General features: G+C 38.5%; 1 protein-coding gene across 9 annotated transcripts in view; it reads right to left on the bottom strand.

Annotated features, from left to right (window-relative positions):
* yem (yemanuclein) overlaps window positions 1-21,437 on the bottom strand; it is a 661,372-nt gene that overhangs the window by 138,517 nt on the left and 501,418 nt on the right. For 7 of the 9 annotated variants that reach the window (XR_011017929.1, XR_011017930.1, XM_068226662.1 and 4 more), the window contains one exon: window positions 8,374-8,470. The exons of the other annotated variants lie outside the window; for them this stretch is intronic. Coding sequence is in view for 5 of the 7 variants with exons in the window: in XM_068226662.1 (XP_068082763.1) it covers window positions 8,374-8,470 (97 nt within the window). In the remaining 2 variants the exon portion in view is untranslated. The remainder of the gene's footprint in view (window positions 1-8,373; window positions 8,471-21,437) is intronic. 9 annotated transcript variants of the gene reach the window in all.

Here is a 21,437-nt window from a genome sequence, read left to right as displayed (position 1 = left end):
TTTGCTTTAATGTGTTTTTATAACTAAGTGTAAAGTTTAGCATAATAGTGTGTGTGTGTGATAAGTTATGTGTAATATACGTTAAATTGTATGTATATCATAAGACACGGTTATGCAGAATAGCAGGCTTTATAGCCTGAGTCATGCCATATAAATGAAGGCATAATAATAATAATAATAATAATAATAATAATAATAATAATAATAATAATAATAATAATAAAACACATTCTGCTCGTTAATAACATTGTTACCAAATGAAATCTAAATCTAAACATGTCTTGTATCCTCATTACTGTATACTGAGTTTGTGTACCTCACGCACTTTCGTTCAGAATACTGGTAACAAGGAAAATACCACTTTAATTACAATGAGTCATCACTAACAGCCTACCTGACCAGCTTATCTCCTCTACCAACAACCCACTTCAGCTCTTTCTGGCCCAGTTTGAAGTGTGTAAAGTTTTAAACAAATCTACGGCTGAGAAGTGATAACGCTGGGGAAATGTAATAATTATATCGCTGCATTCAAACTTGAATTGATACCTTCATGGAGAGAGATGTGTGCGTGCTGCGGGGTGATAATTTAGTGTAGATTCTGGACTGGTTTGATACTGGCACAATCAGAAAGATAAAACAATTGAAAGTTCCAATGATTAAGCAATTGTTTTGTGGATCCAAATCTAGAAAGTTTCAAGACAGAGATAGAAGTGTAATAAGAGAGAGAAGTGTCGGACCACATTATCGAGTTAAACAATGGAAGGACTGTAAAGCCAGAAAAAAAAAAAAAAAAAAGAAAGGAATGGCGTATGGCCTTTAGTGCCGGGAGAGTCCGAGGACATGTTTGGCTCGCCAAGTACAGGTCTTTTGATTTGACGCCCGTAGGCAACCTGTGCGTCGTGATGAGGATGAAATGAAACGATGATGAAGACTACCCATACACCAAGCCCCCATGCCAGTGAAATTAGCCAATGATGGTTAAAATTCCTGACCCTGCAAGAAATTGAACCCGGAACTCCTGTGACCAAAAGCCAGCACGCTAACCATTTAGCCATGGAGCCGGACTGTAAAGCCAAGAAATTATACAAATGAAGGCCTGAGATATTCCACGAAAACACGGAATCACCAGTCAGGAATTTAAAGCCAGCAGAGCATGGACTGCTTGTATTACAACACGTCATTGGTTGAGCCTATAAAGAACAACAACCCTTTCCCAGCAACTCCTGAAAGACTATGCGGACAAAGTTATGGATTCATCAATTTATCATACGTCAAAAGCAAGAAAATGGATTTTGCTTTTACAGACCAACAATGGTCTTCCGTGACATGTTGTTGTTGTATGAGTCATCAGTCCACAGACTGGTTTAATGCAGCTCATGCCACCCTATCCTGTGCTAACCTTTTCATTTCTACGTAACTACTGCACCCTACATCTGCTCTAATCTGCTTGTCATATTGATACCTTGGTCTACCCCTACCGTTCTAACCACCTACACTTCCTTCAAAAACCGGCTACACAAGTCCTGGGTGTCTTAAGATGTGTCCTATCATTCTATCTCTTCTTGTCAAATTTAGCCAAATCGATCTCCTCTCACCAATTCGATTCAGTATCTCTTCATTCATGATTCGATCCATCCATCTCACCTTCAGCATTCTTCTGTAACACCACATTTCAAAAGCTTCTATTCTCTTTCTTTTTGAGCTAGTTATCGTCCATGTTTCACTTCCATACTATGCCACACTCCACACAAAAGTCTTCAAAAACATCTTTCTAATTCCTATATCAATGTTTGAAGTGAGCAAATTTCTTTTCTTAAGAAAGTTCTTCCTTGCTTGTGCTAGTCTGCATTTTATGCCTTCCTTACTTCTGCCATCGTTAGTTATTTTACTACCCAAGTAACAATATTCATCTACTTTCTTTGGTGTGGATTACTGTAGTCACGTCCTAGATTGAGAACCATGGGCAACGGCTGAGTGACTTAGTAAGTGGTCCTGAGAGTTGGGATACCAGTTGCTACGGAATGGGAGTGGGCATCTCGGACATATTCCGAGTCATGGCCCTCCTTGTGCTCAGGCGGCTAGGACTGTACAATTCACCGGTGGTCCATAACCCCTTAAGAGGAGAGATCCTCACTCGGACTATGTGCAAGTAGGGCAGCATCCTGCTTCATGAATTTACCGAGCTCAGAACATTTTAAGCAATCCTCGGACCTATGGGAGTAACGGAGTCCCACTCCATTTGACAGGCGAGGGACTCCTTGGAAACAACTTGGCGAACAAAATCAAATTCGATGGGGAGCTATCAATATTAATGGGACTTATGGAAGAAAAGAAAGTAGAACTAGATGAGTCTGCAAAGAGGACGCGTCTGGATGTGCCAGGAGTGAGTGATATTCGGGTAAGGGGAGATAATGAGGAAGAGAGAGGAGATTATGAAGTGTACTTGACGGGTGTTAGAAAGAGAAGGGCAGATTCTGGGGTAGGGCTCTTAATCAGGAATACCATTGCACGTAACATAGTTTCTGTTAGGCACGTAAATGAGCAAATGATGTGGGTAGATTTGTCAGTTGGAGGAATTAGGACTAGAATTGTCTCCGTGTATTCACCATGTGAGGGTGCAGATGAGGATGAAGTTGACAAGTTTTATGAAGCATTGAGTGACATCGTGGTCAGGGTCAACAGCAAGGGCAGAATAGTGCTAATGGGCGATTTCAATGCGAGAGTTGGAAACAGAACTAAAGGATACGAAAGGGTAAATGGTAAATGTGGGGAAGATATGGAAGCTAATGGGAATGGGAAGCGTTTGCTGGACTTCTGTGCTAGTATGGGTTTAGCAGTTATGAATACATTCTTCAAGCATAAGGCTATTCACCGTTACACATGGGAGGCTAGGGGCACACAAGATTCATAACAGACTATATCTTTACCGACTTCGAATTCAGGAAATCTGTTAGGAATGTACGAATTTTCCGGGGATTTTTCGATGGCACAGACCACTATATGATCTGTAGTGAACTAAGTATATCTAGGCCTAGGGTAGAGAAAGTGAAATCTGTCTGCAAATGAATAAGGGTAGAAAATCGCCAGGACGAGGAAATTAGACAGAAGTACATGGATATGATTAGTGAGAAGTTTTGAACAGTAGCTAGTAAGCAGGTTCAGGATATAGAAAGTGAATGGGTGGCATACAGGGATGCAGTAGTAGAAGCAGCAAGGGAATGCCTAGGAACAACTGTGTGTAAAGATGGGAAAAGGCAAACATCTGGGTGGAATGATGAAGTGAGAGCAGCTTGTAAATGTAAAAAGAAGGCTTATCAGAAATGGCTCCAAACAAGGGCCAAGGCAGACAGGGATTTGTACGTAAATGAAAGAAACAGAGCGAAACAAATACTTGTTGAATCCAAAAAGAAGTCGTGGGAAGATTTTGGTAATAACCTGGAAAGGCTAGGTCAAGCAGCAGGGAAACCTTTCTGGACAGTAATGAAGATTCTTAGGAAGGGAGGGAAAAAGGAAATGAACAGTGTTTTGAGTAATTCAGGTGGACTCATAATAGATTCCTGGGAATCACTGGAGAGGTGGAGGGAATATTTTGAACATCTTCTCAATGTAAAAGGAAATCATCCTGGTGGTGTTGCGAACAGCCAAGCTCATGAGGAGGAGGAAAATGATGTTGGTGAAATTATGCTTGAGGAAGTGGAAAGGATCGAAAATAAACTCCATTGTCATAAAGTAGCAGGAAAAGATGAAAGTAGACCTGAAATGGTGAAGTATAGTGGGAAGGCAGGGATGAAATGGCTTCACAGAATAGTAAGATTAGCGTGGAGTGTTGGTAAGGTACCTTCAGATTGGTCAAAAGCAGTAATTGCACCTATCTATAAGCAAGGGAACAGGAAGGATTGCAACAACTATAGAGGTATCTCATTGATTAGTATACCAGGCAAAGTATTCACTGGCATCTTGGAAGGGAGGGTGCAATCAGTTGTTGAGAGAAAGTTGGATGAAAACCAGCGTGGTTTCAGACCACAGAGAGGCTGTCAGGATCAGATTTTCAGTATGCGCCAGATAATTGAAAAATGCTACGAGAGGAATAGGCAGTTGTGTTTGTGTTTTGTAGATCTAGAGATAGCATATGACAGGGTACCAAGGGAAAAGATGTTCACTACACTGGGAGACTATGGAATTAAAGGTAGATTATTAAAATCAATCAAAGGCATTTATGTTGATAACTGGGCTTCAGTGAGAATTGATGGTAGAATGAGTTCTTGGTTCAGGGTACTTACAGGGGTTAGACAAGGCTGTAATCTTTCACCTTTGCTGTTCGTAGTTTACATGGATCATATGCTGAAAGGTATAAAATGGCAGGGAGGGATTCAGTTAGGTGGAAATGTAGTAAGCAGTCTGGCCTATGCTGACGACTTGGTCTTAATGGCAGATTGTGCCGAAAGCCTGCAGTCTAATATTTTGGAACTTGAAAATAGGTGCAATGACTAGGGTGTGAAAATTAGCCTCTCGAAGACTAAAGTGATGTCAGTGGGTAAGAAATTCAACAGAATTGAATGTCATATTGGTGATACAAAGCTAGAACAGGTTGATAATTTCAAGTATTTAGGTTGTGTGTTCTCCCAGGGTGGTAATATAGTAAGCGAGATTGAATCAAGGTGTCGTAAAGCTAATGCAGTGAGCTCGCAGTTGCGATGAACAGTATTCTGTAAGAAGGAAGTCGGCTCCCAGACGAAACTATCTTTACATCGGTCTGTTTTCAGACCAACTTTGCTTTACGGGAGCGAAAGCTGGGTGGACTCAGGATATCTTATTCATAAGTTAGAAGTAACAGACATGAAAGTAGCAAGAATGATTGCTGGTACAAACCACTGGGAACAATGGCAAGAGGGTACTCAGAATGAGGAGATAAAGGCTAATTTAGGAATGAACTTGATGGATGAAGCTGTACGCATAAACCGGGTTCGGTGGTGGGGTCATGAGAGGTGAATGGAGGAGGATAGGTTACCTAGGAGAATAATGGACTCTGCTATGGAGGGTAAGAGAAGTAGAAGTAGACCAAGGCGACGATGGTTAGACTCAGTTTCTAATGATTTAAAGATAAGAGGTATAGAACTAAATGAGTCCACAATACTAGTTGCAAATCGAGGATTGTGGCGACGTTTAGTAAATTCACAGAGGCTTGCAGACTGAACGCTGAAAGCCATAACAGTCTATAATGATAATGTGTATGTATGTATGTTCCTTTAAGACTTCATTTCCTAAGAGAAATTATGGTAAATGAAACAGGCAAATTGTGTTGCAATTAGAACAACAACAGGAGAGAAACTTAGCTGCAGAGCAGTGCTGGCTTTTACTGTAGACGGAAGAAACTTCCTCCATATTTAAGATGAAAATACTCCCAAAAGGGCACTTTACCCTCCAGGAATTCATGTCTGCAATCAAGAAAAGGGATGAATGACTGCTGACTTAATGGAGGACTGGATTCGAGTGGTGTGGGAGCAGGGGTTCTGGAGCTTTATTATGGAAGAAAGCCGTACTAATAATGGACAGCCTTTGTGGACACCTTGATAAGTCTCTTTAAAATAAGTTAACTAATTATAGAACCACTCTTCCTGCAATTCTTGGAGGTCTAACCTCATTGACACAGCCACTGGACATATCCATTAACAAACCTTTCAAGAACCATCTTTGCCATTTTCACACTGAGTGCACAGCTCCAGATCTCTGTTTCACTTCAAGCAAAAACATCATTGGCGTTAACTACTGTGCAGTTTGATATATATTAAGCATGGGATGTCATCACTAGGGCCCGGATTCATATGCACTAAAGACTCCAAAAATATGCATTAATAAGAAAACAAAATACCCTTATCAAATGCATTATTTAATTTCAACTCATTGTTAAATTGATAAAAACGTTTCATTACTTGAAAAATGATGCATGGCAGTAGGTTATCTACATTTTTTCAATCTTTTCAGGGATCAACGACTTTGTGTTGTCGGGACAGAATTAACTTATATTATGCTGAAAATGATTGTTCTGCATCGACGGACGTAACTGGACAATATGTGTACACTGGCACTGACTGCTCAGAACATTCATCTGGCAAGGACTGACTGATTCCACTTACATAGTTGCTTATGGATTGAATCTTCTTCAGTCCTAGGTTTGAGTCCAACACCACACTGAGTTTCCCTGTAACTTTTTCTCCAGTTTCACCACGAACACCATTTAAAGAACTAAGGGGTGTTTTGAATTAACTGAAGGGATTCGTGTTGGGGTGCACCGCGAGTTTCTAGGCCCTTAATCACCTTCAAAATTGACTAATAATACACATGGACGAAACTGATATCCTTATGTACAGTTGTGGATTCAAATGCGCACTTTGCTTCACGAACACACGCAGTATGACTATCATCAATACTTTAAACTACACCTTTCACTTGATTATAGTTCTCATGGTAGAACGATATTGCAGATAACAAAAGTTCCCCCTCTTGTGAGAACAGGTTCCTGCAGAAGAGAAACATGAGGCAGATGAGTTTTGTGCAACTGTACACGAGCCGGTGCTTTTAGGAAAAGATTTTTTCCCACTTGAAATTACTTTGTTTATAGATGGAAAGAGGGTACGTATCTTTTCTGCAATACAATGCTATCCATGGGCCAAACATGTGACATTAATGCGATTTGAAAAAAAAATACTCGAAGAAACTAACCAGCTTTCATCATATACGAAGCTGCACCTGTGGCTAAAAGGCGCACTTTGTAACAACAGCTATCCGATTCACTAGGCCACAGAAGTCACAGGGAATCGTTAATCGTTAACAAATCTTGCAACTGTAGCGTGGTTGGATGTTGATAGCACTTTGCACGAAAGTAAACGAGATTTACCGGGTTTTTCTGAACATAATTTACCCATTATGTAGTTTGTAAAGTATCGACCACACGAATCGGTTGTTTCATCTACCGATATCGAGACACAGTTCTCTCCTTTGTCAGATCGTATCGAATCCACGACAGAAGCGTGCGTTGAAAGTAAATAGTTCTTCCTAAGGGTAGATCCATCTGGTGTCCTTTGATTAGCACAATACTTTTCAAGAAACGAGCGTAGATGTGGATTATTCAACCTTCATGCAAAAGTTTTAAAAATATCAGTGGAAAATGTACTAACTTCACGCCGTGTTTCCACGTCGGTTAAAAGTAGTGTGGCGTATTCTTACTCTGTTCTTTTGATCTGAAATGTAAAGTTGTTTTCGAATGCTGTTCATTTTGACATTTTTTTAAAAATCGCATTTTACACTCTTGTGTACACTTGACAATACACTACATCACCGTCACTTGTATAGTCATTATTGCCTGATATCCACAGCTTAATTCAAAAAAGACCCAGAACTCTAATCTTTAGGCATTTTTACATTTTAATTTGGTAAAAACAATGCAATAGATGAAGAGCAAGTTAACAGATGAACGCACTTGTGTAAGCAAACCTTGGGAGGCTACTGTAAGGAGGAAGAAATGTTAGAAAGAAGGAAATAGCTGTTGTGAAAACGATCATTATCCGTATACCTGCTTGTATTGCAACACTAAAAGCATTTTCCTTGATCAGGGAAGGCTTCTCATGTTGCCAAGAGATGTACAACATATAGAGTTCACTACTGGCAAAATTATCACATTAAATAGCTCCAAAGATGATCTCATCTGGCACAATGGTGACAAAAATGTCAAAGGCAAAAACAGCAACAATGATGATGAAATTATGGAGTAAACACGGAACTGTATGTACCTGCAATCTTAATTTATTTACTGTGATTGACAACTGAGAATATCATGCTGGTTCTGCATTGACTTAGAATAATAAAATAATTAGTCCTTTGAATGGAACAGTATATTTTCCACCATTCAATGCTTACTCATAATTTCTCCTTCCTAATTTTTTTAATCCTGAAATTTATACGAGGAAAAAAAAAGAAGAAAAACAGACAAACAAACAAAAACAGTGGACAAAATACACCAAGTAAATACAGTAATTACTATGTATGACGAAAGTGACTTTTGCACCAGCTTGTGTACGAGATATCCAGGGACCTCAGAAAAACTGTGAATTATACACGGTAGTGTATTATCAAGGTTTCACGGCATTTCCATGATCAAATTTTAAATCATAATTAATTACAAATTGAAGGCATTAATAAGTTTATAAGCAAGCAGGAGAAAAAAACTGATAGAAACTGTTAGGAATACCATGTTGGAAGTCATGAATGTGCAAATTTGTCTCGTCACACTTGTATTTAATTTTGAAATGAAAGACTGGAACAAAACAGAATATTAGAAAATGAACTAAGAATCAACAAGAAAACAACCATTATTACCTGGGAAGTTTTGGATACACAGACGCAGGATTTGAGTTTGATCGACTCCCAAACTGTGGGCTGTTGATGACCGTACCATGGCTATGAGATGCAGACTCTGTAAATTAATTATTCAACATCTAATTTAAATTAAGTCATGGACATCACTGGTTCTATGCAACTGTTAATGAAATAAAACAATTTAAATGCAAATATGAAACTTTAAATCACAAACGAAACACTATCAAATTATAGCTTGCAATTTGCATTTAAAAATAGGTAACAGATGTTTAGTACTTAATATCAATAAGACAGACAATGAAACATATTTTCCTTAACTTTGGAAATAATCAATGAAATGATAAAATAGGTTAAAGTTACCTTCTAATGGTAATATGCTATGAACCTCAATCTTCCAACATTCTATGTATCTATTGCATATTCTTCTATGTACGTCATACCTAGAATCACTTGAGTATTGCCAATATCACAAACGTTTGAGATTTATTACCATGTTGATAAACTTAACCATAATAGGTATTTTATATGATCCTGTATCGACTTGTTTAAATCTACCGTATTAAAGAGACTATTTCAAAATGTTGGGTTCACCTTGTCAATACACTTTTAATGATTGAAAATTAATTATTTTATCATACAAGTTTCAGGAACAATATCCTCTCCCTTCATCAGTGAGTCACATCAAGGAATAAAAAAAAAATATAAGACTCTCTTTGTTTTTCTTACAATTTTTTTTGATGACAAACTGAAAGGATTGAGTGTCTTCTTTCCTGTCACAAAGTTATTTCGTTGAATTCAACAAATTTATCACTTTAATAATACTGATTTTCCTCCTCTGCGAACCATGTGACCTTGCCGCGGTGGGGAGGCTTGCGTGTCCCAATGATGCAGATAGCCGAGCCGCAGGTGCAACCATATCGGATGGGTATCTGTTGAGAGACCAGACTAACGAATGGTTCATCGAAAGGGGGGTAGCAGCCTTTCGGTAGTTGCAAGGGCGGCAGTCTAGATGATTGACTGATACGGCCTTGTAATAATACTCAACATGGCTTAGCTGTGTTGATACTGCTACACGGCTGAAAGCAACGGGAAACTACAGCCGTAACCACCTCCCGAGGACATGCAGCTCTCTCTGTATGAATGATGTACTGATGATGGCTTCCTCCCGGGTAAAATATTCCAGAGGTAAACTAGTCCCCCATTCGGATCTCCGGGTGGGGACTACACGAGAGGGGGCGATCATCAGGAAGATGGATACTGACATTCTGCGAGTCGGAGCGTGGAATGTTAGAAGTTTGAATCGTTGTGGTAGGTTAGAGAATCTGAAAAGGGAGATGGATAGGCTAAAGTTAGATGTAGTTGGTATAAGTGAAGTACGTTGGCAGGAAGAACAGGATTTTTGGTCAGGCGACTACCGAATTATCAACACGAAATCAAACAGGGGTAATGCAGGAGTTGGTTTGATAATGAATAAGAAAATAGGGCAGCGGATAAGCTACTACGACCAGCATAGTGAAAGAATTATTGTCATCAAGATAGACACCAAACCAATGCCCACCACAATAGTGCAGGTCTATATGCCTACTAGTTCAGCGGATGATGAAGAAATTGAAAGAATATATGAGGAGATAGAAGATTTAATACAATATGTCAAAGGTGACGAGAATCTAATTGTGATGGGAGACTGGAACGCAGTGGTAGGCCAAGGAAGAGAAGGTAGCACAGTAGGAGAATTTGGATTGGGACAAAGAAACGAAAGAGGAAGTCGGCTGGTTGAATTCTGCACTGACCATAATTTAGTCCTCGCCAATACTTGGTTCAAACACCACAAACGACGGCTGTATACGTGGACGAGACCTGGAGACACTGGAAGGTATCAAATAGACTTCATTATGATTAGGCAGAGATTCAGAAACCAGGTGTTGGATTGCAAAACTTTCCCAGGAGCAGACGTGGACTCTGACCACAACTTGTTGGTCATGAAATGCCATCTGAAATTGAAGAAATTGAAGAAAGGAAAGAATGCAAAAAGATGGGATCTAGACAAGTTGAAAGAAAAGAGTGTGATGGATTGTTTCAAGGAACATGTTGCACAAGGACTAAATGAAAAGGCCGAAGGAAACACAGTAGAGGAAGAGTGGAGAGTCATGAAAAATGAAGTCAGTAGGGCTGCTGAAGAAATGTTAGGAAGGAAGAAAAGATCAACTAAGAATCAGTGGATAACTCAGGAGATACTAGACCTGATTGATGAACGACGAAAATACAAGAATGCTAGAAATGAAGAGGGCAGAAAAGAATACAGGCGATTAAAGAATGAAGTGGATAGAAAGTGCAAGGTAGCTAAGGAAGAATGGCTGAAGGAAAAGTGCAAGGATGTCGAAGGCTGTATGGTCCTGGGAAAGGTAGATGCTGCATACAGGAAAATCAAGGAAACCTTTGGAGAAAGGAAATCTAGGTGCATGAATATTAAGAGCTCAGATGGAAAGCCACTTCTAGGGAAAGAAGACAAAGCAGAAAGATGGCAGGAGCATATCCAACAGTTGTATCAAGGTAACGATGTAGATAATTTTGTTTTGGAACATGAAGAGGCTGTTGATGCTGATGAAATGGGAGACCCAATTTTGAGGTCAGAGTTTGACAGAGCTGTGAGTGACCTAAATAGGAACAAGGCACCTGGAATTGATGATATTCCCGCTGAATTACTGACTGCCTTAGGAGAAACCAGCATGGTAAGGTTATTTCGTTTAGTGTGCAAGATGTATGAGACAGGAGAAGTCCCATCCGATTTTCAGCAGAATGTTGTTATACCTATTCCCAAGAAAGCCGGTGCTGACAGGTGTGAAAACTACCGCACTATTAGTTTAGTATCTCATGCCTGCAAAATTTTAACACGTATTATTTACAGAAGAATGGAAAAACAAGTTGAAGCTGAGTTGGGGGAAGATCAATTTGACTTCAGAAGAAATGTAGGAACACGTGAAGCAATCCTGACTTTACGTCTGATCTTAGAGGATCGAATCAAGAAGGACAAGCCCACGTACATGGCATTCGTAGATCTAGAAAAGGCATTCGATAATGTTGATTGGACCAGGCTATTTATGATTCTGAAGATGATAGGGATCAGATACCGAGAACGAAGAATTATCTACAACCTGTATAAAAATCAGTCTGCAGTGATAAGAATCGAGGGCTTTGAAAAAGAAGCAGCAATTCAGAAAGGAGTGAGGCAAGGCTGCAGTTTGTCCCCTCTCCTTTTCAATGTTTACATAGAACAGGCAGTAAAGGAAATCAAAGAGAAATTTGGAAAGGGAATCACAGTCCAAGGAGAGGAAATCAAAACCTTGAGATTTGCCGATGATATTGTTATTTTATCTGAGACTGCAGAAGATCTTGAGAAGTTGCTGAATGGTATGGATGAAGTCTTAGGTAAGGAGTACAAGATGAAAATAAATAAGTCCAAAACAAAAGTAATGGAGTGCAGTCGAACGAAGGCAGGTGATGTAGGGAATATTAGATTAGGAAACGAAGTCTTAAAGGAAGTAGATGAATATTGTTATTTGGGTAGTAAAATAACCAACGATGGCAGAAGTAAGGAGGACATAAAATGCAGACTAGCACAAGCAAGGAAGAGCTTTCTTAAGAAAAGAAATTTGCTCACTTCAAACATTGATATCGGAATTAGAAAAATGTTTTTGAAGACTTTTGTGTGGAGCGTGGCGTTGTATGGAAGTGAAACATGGACGATAACTAGCTCAGAAAGAAAGAGAATAGAAGCTTTTGAAATGTGGTGTTACAGAAGAATGCTGAAGGTGAGATGGATAGATCGAATCACGAATGAAGAGATACTGAATCGAATTGGTGAGAGGAGATCGATTTGGCTAAATTTGACGAGAAGAAGAGATAGAATGATAGGACACATCTTAAGACACCCAGGACTTGTTCAGTTGGTTTTTGAAGGAAGTGTAGGTGGCAAGAACGGTAGGGGTAGACCAAGGTATGAATATGACAAACAGATTAGAGCAGATGTAGGATGCAATAGCTACGTAGAAATGAAAAGGTTAGCACAGGATAGGGTGGCATGGAGAGCTGCATCAAACCAGTCTATGGACTGATGACTCAAACAACAACAACAATACTTTGTTTGCCAGTCTGCACACAGCAGAAATGGGCGTGGCATCTGCTGCACTGCTTTGTTTGGTAATGCCATCATCATGTTCCTAATCAATCAAATAGGCCTGTTCTTTGCAATTATGCATGCATGGGATGGGCCAAAGGCCCCCCCACCACTTCTCACGATATATTTATACAGACTCGAGCTGTAAGATCTACAATTTTTCTGAATGAATCTGTCAGTGAGCAATATTTTATGCTTGTATTGGTATTCCTGATGGTACTACAATAGTGCTGACAACTAAATTTTGTTATTCTTGTATGTTTAATCTTTTTTGTGGGTTTTGTGGGGGTAGCTACTCTGTTTACTTTTGTGAAGTACACGTGCAAGTAACGTCTTGTAGTTGCATATAAAGATATACTGTCATTATTGACAGACAGTGTGCTGTAATAATTATTAGCTTGTATTCAAGGGAATAAACAATATGCGTAAACATAAATCAGCCTTAGCTAAGTGACAAATTGCTGAACTTTTGATCGGAAAGAGACAGGAGTCTCCATTGAAGAAATCAGGGACAAAAGGTAACGTATCCATACAGATGCACACGAGATACTGTCAGTTGGTACAATACTTTTATTTACATATTCACAAATTAACACACACATAACATTAATCACTATCACTAAACAAAACCACTTCACTTGTAGAATATCAACAAAGCCGCCATCTTTAAACAGTTGACAACCGACACCGAATACCACTGAGGTTACACTTGGAAACACAGTTAAAAACAGATGACTATTGATCAATTCAACATGGAGACTGCCTTAACTCGGCATGTCAGACACTCTCTTCGAAACCACAACATCAGTAACTCAAAAGTAACTCTCAATAACTAACTTCATCGTCAAGATCGCGTCTTTATATAGGTGCCTCGCCAGGCTCTAGAAATTTACGTTGCCAAAAAAAACTACCTTCTTGAATATTCTAGAGAGCGAAATACATAGGTCATAATGTACAGAATATTCTCAATTGTTCTCACGTCTATACAATTCTAGAAGTTAGTGTGTTTCACAATTACAGATTACAATTTATATATACAGGTAAGAATAAATAATAATATAAATTTACAGGTTTTTACATTAACTGAACTGATATCAATGTCTATGAATAACACATGTTCCATAACCTCACACATAATACGATCATTCGACTACGTAAATAATAATAATACTACTAATACTTTCATGAAATAACCTCACACACAATACAATCATTCAATTACATAAATAATAACAATACTAATACTAGATGGATGTACACTTCAGCTATACATACAAGTAAAAAAAAAAATAAAAATACTCGTAAAAAATAATAGTAGTAGTAATAATAATAATAATAATAATAATAACCATAATAATCCAAGCTCGATATCTGCATTAGTTATCCATGGGTATGAGAACATTGTTTTCAAGTTATACATGTATTGCATTTGCATCAAAGGTCATGAAATGGTATCGGAATCAGATTGTTGACATCAGGAAAGTGTCGCATCAACTTAAAGCCATGTAGGTCCTGCACCTATACAATCATGACATGACAGAAACTACAATCCCCATAACTTTGACTCAGAAAAGGTAGCATTGTGAAAATCAAAGTGCAGGTGAATGATTTTCCACTCTTTGGAGAAGGAGAAGAAGAAGAGACAAGCTTCCAAAGTTATCAGTATTCGTACAGAACGAAGGGAAGGAAAAACATACGGATCTGGTGATTTTTAGGTAATTAATGAGGAAGAAAATGCTACTTGAACTTTGCTTTAATTTTCCTGCCAATTGTAATTATTACGCTTAAATTCCATTTTTCTCCCATAATATTCAGCCATTGTTGGATGCGCTTGTGAATGGTTGCCTGTTGAGAGAGCTCTTGCATTATTGTAGTGATAAAGTAGTTAAAACCTATTGAAATAGCTTAATTTTGTGTGTTTGTGATCCATTTAGTGATATTTATATAGTGGTGTTTAGTGCTTGTTGGCAGAAATTGGGAGTAGTGATATTTATTTAAATTTTATAACAAGAAATTCAGTTGGTCTTCAATAAATTAAGTTTTCTAGGTTAAGTAGGCTAGCTAGGTGTACCTTGTTTCGAATTTAGGTTTAGGAATACTTTAGGTAATAATTTTAACTTAAAAAATATTTGTAAATATCTGTAGGTTCGTTGGTATAATACTTACAAAGGCAGATTATCATAAGGAATAGTACCGTTACTTCCACCGCAACAGTTCCGGTATTTCGTATAGTTATCTGTTCAAACTATCGTGAAGGTAATAATTTACTAAATTAAAAAGCACGATACACCTGTAAACTTCGATTTTAAAAGAAGTTTGTTGACCATTGTTGATAACGTACATTCCGATGAGATCAAAGAGAACGGGCTACAGGCACATGGTAGTTGTGTAAACAAATACAAAATCAGCCAATTACTTTATTCCGATAATTTGTAGCCTAAGGTCCCGGCTATTTTTTTTTTTTTTTTTTTGCTATTTGTTTTACGTCGCACCGACACAGATATGTCTTATGGCGACGATGGAATAGGAAAGACCTAGGAAGTGGAAGGAAGCGGCCGTGGCCTTAATTAAGGTACAGCCCCGGCATTTGCCTGGTGTGAAAATGGGAAACCACGGAAAACCATCTTCACGGCCGCCGACAGTGGGGCTCAAACCCACTATCTCCCGGATGCTAGCTCACAGCCACACGCCTCTAACCGCATAGCCAACTTGCCCGGTATAGAGGATTTAACCCTCTCCCGCCCATAGCGTAGTAATGCGTAGCGCGAAAGCTTCGAGCCTCCCGCCCATAGCGTAGGAAAGCGTACTTGTACTTCTAGTCGCATGTATGTGTCATCTATCGTCCGATAGACAAATATAACTTACTGTTACTAGCATGTGCACTTCCTAGAGACCAAATATATTAGTTTTCTTCTTTTAAAACCTTAGCAGGCGTATTAGAACACAAAATACGGAAGGCAGTGGCATATTGTAAACAAACATGTCGACGCTTAATTCGCATGAAAATATTTTATGCGATAACGACATTGAACGTTTGGTGAACGATAATTCTGACTGTGAAACTGTTAGTAGTGGCTTAAGTGAACTCAGTGAAGTTGAATGTGAAAATGAAAGTGACGAAATTTCAGGAAATGACGACGTACACATGCATGTTGACATATACAGAGGCCTAACTTTCAGTGGACAAATACATCGTCTTGCGTCGAACGGGCGGACTTTACTGAAGAGGTAGGACCTTGCCATTCTCTTTCTGTGGGTAGTACAGCAATAGAGTATTTCTTCCTTATATTTGATGAAAACATTTTCGATTTAATTGTACAATATACATTTTTATAAATGTCTGCATTATCATAATGATGTCTGAAAAGAATTGCTTTAATTCTGGGGAAAACATGCATTTTAATATGGGCGGGAAAGGGTTAAAGAAGTGTTGTATCTCCAGTGTACTAGATGGGAGTGAGGATGAAGTTCTGAGGAAGAATGTTCAGAACACTGGTAGTGATACAGGTGCCTCCAATGACAGTTCCAATGAAAGTGATAAGGAATTTAGAATCTGATATATTTTTGTGTGTCTCTTTTATGCAATTAAATTTTAAATTCATTACTGATTTAAGATTATGATTATGATTCTTTACAAATATATTCAGATCACTGGCATTAATTCAGATTTCTCCAGTGAAAGTTATTTGGAAATAGCCAGAATTTACATTATATTAGTAAGCATTTATTTTTTCTCACATTAAATTTGTTACTCATTATACCAGTAGCAGAACTATTTATTTATTTATTTATTTATTTATTTATTTATTTATTTATTTATTTATTATGCGTTTGTAGGTGGCTAAGTTAGGGCTCTTGGTCCTCTCTCACACTTAACCACTGCAGTGATACATCATTGGGAGCAAAACATAAGAGTAGAAAATAATATATAGAATAATCTACACAATAATATATTACACTTTTATAACTCACAGTCATTTCTCATCCAGTCATACAAACCAGTACACTGCATTCAGCAGGTAGTCTGCACAAGTAGTCTTAAATTTATGTAATGAGGAGGTATTTCTGACAATGAAAGGCAGGGAATTCCATACTCTGGAACCTATCACAACAAAAGAATTGTTATACGAGGGTCGTTGAAAAGGAATAGAAAGGGAGGAATCATAGTGAGTATAACTGCTGTGATAGGAGGGCAAATACTTAAGCTGGGATGGTCTGCCTTCAGTGAGCAGTCAGTATATCTGTACAAGTATGTAATACGTTTGTTGTTTATCAGATTTCAACCAAGAAATATTATGATAGTATGGGGCGACAAGTGCATCATAACTTGATTGCAAATAAATTGAAGGCAACAATTCAATGCTCGCTGAAGTTTCAAAGTCTGCTCCTTTGATGTGTGTACAAGAATAATATCACAACAGTCTAGGATTGCAAGCACTAGTAAAAATGAAATGGCGTATGGCTTTTAGTGCTGGGAGGGTCCAAGGTCAAGTTCGGCTCACCCGTGCAGATCTTTTGATTCGACACCTGTAGGCGACCTGCACATCATGGTGCGGATGAAATTATAATGAAGACAACACATACACCCAGCCCCCGTCAACAAAATTAACCAATGATGGTTAAAATCCCGACCCTGCCGGGAATCGAACCCGGGATCCCTGCAACGAAAGGCCAGCATGCTCTAGTGACTGTATGAGTTTGACTCTCACATTACATGGTTAAATATTGCTCAGTTGTTTTTTTGTTTTGTTTTTGAGAATGTAGTATCAAAAATATTCTTTTACAAACAATTTTAATACATTCAGACCATTTTAAACCTCTATTCATTGTCTCTCCACGAATTCTCACAGTTTAGCCGAATGGAATAACTCTGCCAATCAGTATAACTAGAGGTATAGTTTCATCTCGTAGTGTTGTAAACAATTTCTTGAGAGCCAATAATGATTTCTTCAATCTTGAAGGGGTTAAGGAGTAAGCATTAAGTCGCTGAAGGTCAGCGTTGATGTCTTATAGCTTGAGGCAAATCAGAGTTCTTACAGTGACAGTAGTCCGCTTGAAGATGGTAACTACAATTTTAAAAATTAGGAGATATGTCGTTTATGTATAGAATAAAGAGCAAAGAGCCTAAAAGATTGCCCTGCGGGGTGCCTGCCTTTCTGGTTAGCCAGTGAGAGGTGGTTATATCAAGGGTTGTATCGTGTTGCGCACCATGTTTGAGGTACGATAAAAATAAATTACTAGTTCATAGATCGAAGTAGTAAGATTTCATCTTCTAAAATTCGGCCTGGATGTTTAGTGTCAAATGCGCTCCTGAAACCAAGGAGAATAAGTATTCTCATCAGTCTTTGGTCCATTGCATGTCGTATGTCTACAGTCACTTTGAGCAGTGCTGTTGCAGTGCTGTGTCCCTGCTTGAAGCCAGCTTGCAATGGCTCTAGGAGAGAAGGGTCGTTTGTATACAGTAGAAGTCTGCTATAGCGAGTACGGCATATAACGACAACCCCGTTATAACCATAGTTTTAATGTCGCTTCAAAATTCCTGTATTAAACTGCATATTATCCTTCGGTTACAGTGAGAGCCCTATCACTGATGCATGCGTTATTACAAGCAATTAAAAGTGAGCGATTTTTTCCGTTACTGATGTTTTTGCACCCGAGCAATTATGGTGCATGCAATCGATCACGCTCAATATAGATTCTTCACTATGTCCACTAGCGAGCTGTCTTGTCAATATTCGAAGGCAATGTCGGAGTCGATTAGTAATACCCGCCGACTGATGTTCTGTAAAGAAAATCCAAAATAAAAGATAACAAGTTTTCGTAATAAATGCATAAATAACATGTCCGATAACAGTGGTTAACTAAAAAATAGAGGCTGAATAAATGATCGTTTAATTTTAATGCTAAATCAATTAAGACTGGGATACACCTCGAGATATGGCAGAGTGCATCACTGATTTCTGAGGTTAGTTTATATTTTCTCGCGTCTGGTTGAATTTCAGAAAGGCTATTATCATGTAAATTTAACGGCGATAAGATTATCATTCCTCTACTGGCGCTTTGAAGTATGTTTTCATTCCATACATATAGTACAGTTAACACATTGCTGTCTGGCCCATCTGACGTATAACTGGCCCCTGTGGCCGGTATGTTTTGGCAGAGACATGGAGTTATTGCAGGGTATCATAATTTAATAATTTTGGGTTCATTCACAGTTATTTGTGTCCACTTTAATGTTTTTGGTGAGATTTTATATTTCGGTTCATTATGGTAATGATTGATTCCTCCACCATATACGCCAACAAATCATTACAAATTAACAACTTGACATCATAACCTATATTTTTCAGGTTCACGCGGTGAAATGTTAACGCCAGGCGTCAACAAGAAAGACTCCAAACACAGTATATTATCCTGTTAGGCCACTCACTGCCAGAAATAGGGAGAATATTATCAACAGTACTTAAAACTAGACCATCTTTGCAATATGAAGGAACAGGTCATTTACTGCATCACTTCCACATAAATGCATGACACTAGCACTAGAATTACCATTAAACAATTCATATTCACTCTCCTTACAATCACGGGAAACATATGACAAATCATCAGGGTATAATTCATGTATAATATCACCAGGAGTCGATCCACTGTTTTTGTTTACCGGCGCTGCCATTTTTGTTTACTAGCATTGATGGATACACGGAAGATATTCGAAGGCAAAAACAAATGCCACTGACGCACTAAAACGGGCAAAACCAGTACTAAAAGAAGCGGAGATTTTCTACCATTTAGGTACATCAACGATAATCTCCAAATAGTTCCTCAATAACCGTTAGATGGCATCAGAAAACAGACTTGCACCAACACGTATTCATACGTGATCGGCTGCAGAGCACCATGCTTGGAAACACGTATTGATACGTGAGCGGACAGCATTGTGTTAAGTAAGGTAGGGTAATGTTGTTTGAATAAGAAAACTGAAATGTTTGTCACAAAATGCGATCGATCATCTTAGGTTCGGTATCATTTTCTTGCTATGTGCACTTGCAAACTTTCTCGTCGACATTTGAAGCCGATGTCGGAGACGATTAGTAACACCCGTGACCTGCCCTTCCCTAAAGAAGATTACAAATGAAAGAAGAGAACATGCTTTACTAAATACGAAAAATGACATGGTCGATAACAGTTGTCAACTCGTTATAAATAAATGCTAAGTAAACAATCGCATAATTTTAAAACTATACACTGAAACTACGTAAGAATGCGATACACCTCAAGATATGGCAGAGTGCATCACTGATTTCAGTGGTTAGTTTATCTTTACTCGCGTCTGGTTAAATTTCAGAAAGGCTATTCCCATGTAAATTTGTAGCGAGAAAGTTATCACATCTCTACTGTAGCTTGAAATAGGCTTACATCATACATAAAGTACGGTTGAGTTAGGTGACACCATTTGAATGAGAAAACTGAAAGGTTAGACACAAAAGGTGATCGAACATCTTTGGTATCATTTTCGCGCTATATACACTATCGTCGACATTTGAAGGCAATTTCATAATACCCATCGAATGCTGTTCGCTAAAGAAATTTCTAAATGAAAGAGAACGAGTTTCTGTAATAAATGTGTAAACAACGTGGCTGATAGCAGTTGCTCGTTAACCCATTGAGCCCTGCATGTTTGTTGGATTGAAACTGCATTGGGGCTGAGATTATTTTGGAGGAAATATAGTGACTCTTCATATCATGAGAAATTTTTTACTTAAAAGACCACTAAAGATTTAAATATACATGAAAACAAATGGCTTTCATAACACAAACTGCAGAACAAGGAATACATTAAAACATTTCACTTTATTAGCATCACAGGACCGTACTCAGTCCGCCTCCTGAACTGTAACGCAGTTTTCTCCTTGCACTTCCTATTCGATTTCCACATCTATTTGTTCTTCAGGAGCGTTGCCCACACTATTACTAATATTACTGCTAATTTCACTTTAAAAATTGACATTCCTAATCATCATTACTTTCTAAAAGGACTTATATATCAGTAAATTTCAGTTCTTTACTGGCAGCCACCTTGTTTGCAAGTGAATCTCAAAGTCTAGAAATAGCCCACTTCAAACTAATATTACCAAGCACACTATCGATATATATATTAGCAAAGAGCATACATACAACATTGCAAAGAAAGAGTCCCTACACAAATCACAAATGCAACTCACTCTGCCATCTCTTGAGAAAAAGTTGAATTATGTAGTAAAGTGAGACAAAGAAACAGTTACGTGGTCCGTCAACTGGTCCACCGAGACGAAGCACGGAACGGTTCCGTGGCTCGGGCCCAATGAGTTAAATTTTTTTCTTTCTGGTATTTGCTTTACATCGCACCGACACAGATAGGTCTTATGGCAACGATGGGATAGGAAAGGCCTAGGAATCAGAAGGAAGCGGCCGTGGCCTTAATTAAGGTACAGCCCCAGCTGGTGTGAAAATGGGAAACCATTGAAAACCATCTTCAGGGCTGCCGACAGTGGGATTCAAACCCACTATCTCCCCGATGCAAGCTCAATGCTGCACGCTCCTAACTGCACAGCCAACTAGCCCGGTCATTATAAATAAAGGCTGTAGTAAATGAATGCTTAATTTTAATGTTATATACTGAAATATAAGTAAGAATATGATACACCTCAAGATATGGCAGGCTACATCACTGATTTCAGAGAACTGTTTATGTCTTCTCGCGTCTAGTAAAATGTCGGAAAATTTTAGTGAGGAGGTTATCATTTCTCGACATGCGCTTGAAGTATGTTTTCATGATACATCTACGGTTAGATTACGTGATGCCATTTGAAGAAGAAAACCGAGATATTTGCCACAGAAACCTCTGGAG

The sequence above is a fragment of the Anabrus simplex genome, chromosome 3, assembly GCF_040414725.1.
Source record: "Anabrus simplex isolate iqAnaSimp1 chromosome 3, ASM4041472v1, whole genome shotgun sequence".
Classification (NCBI taxonomy): Eukaryota; Metazoa; Arthropoda; class Insecta; order Orthoptera; family Tettigoniidae; genus Anabrus; species Anabrus simplex.
The sequence above is the reverse complement of the archived record's forward strand: the minus strand, read 5'-3'. Positions and strand labels throughout refer to the sequence as shown.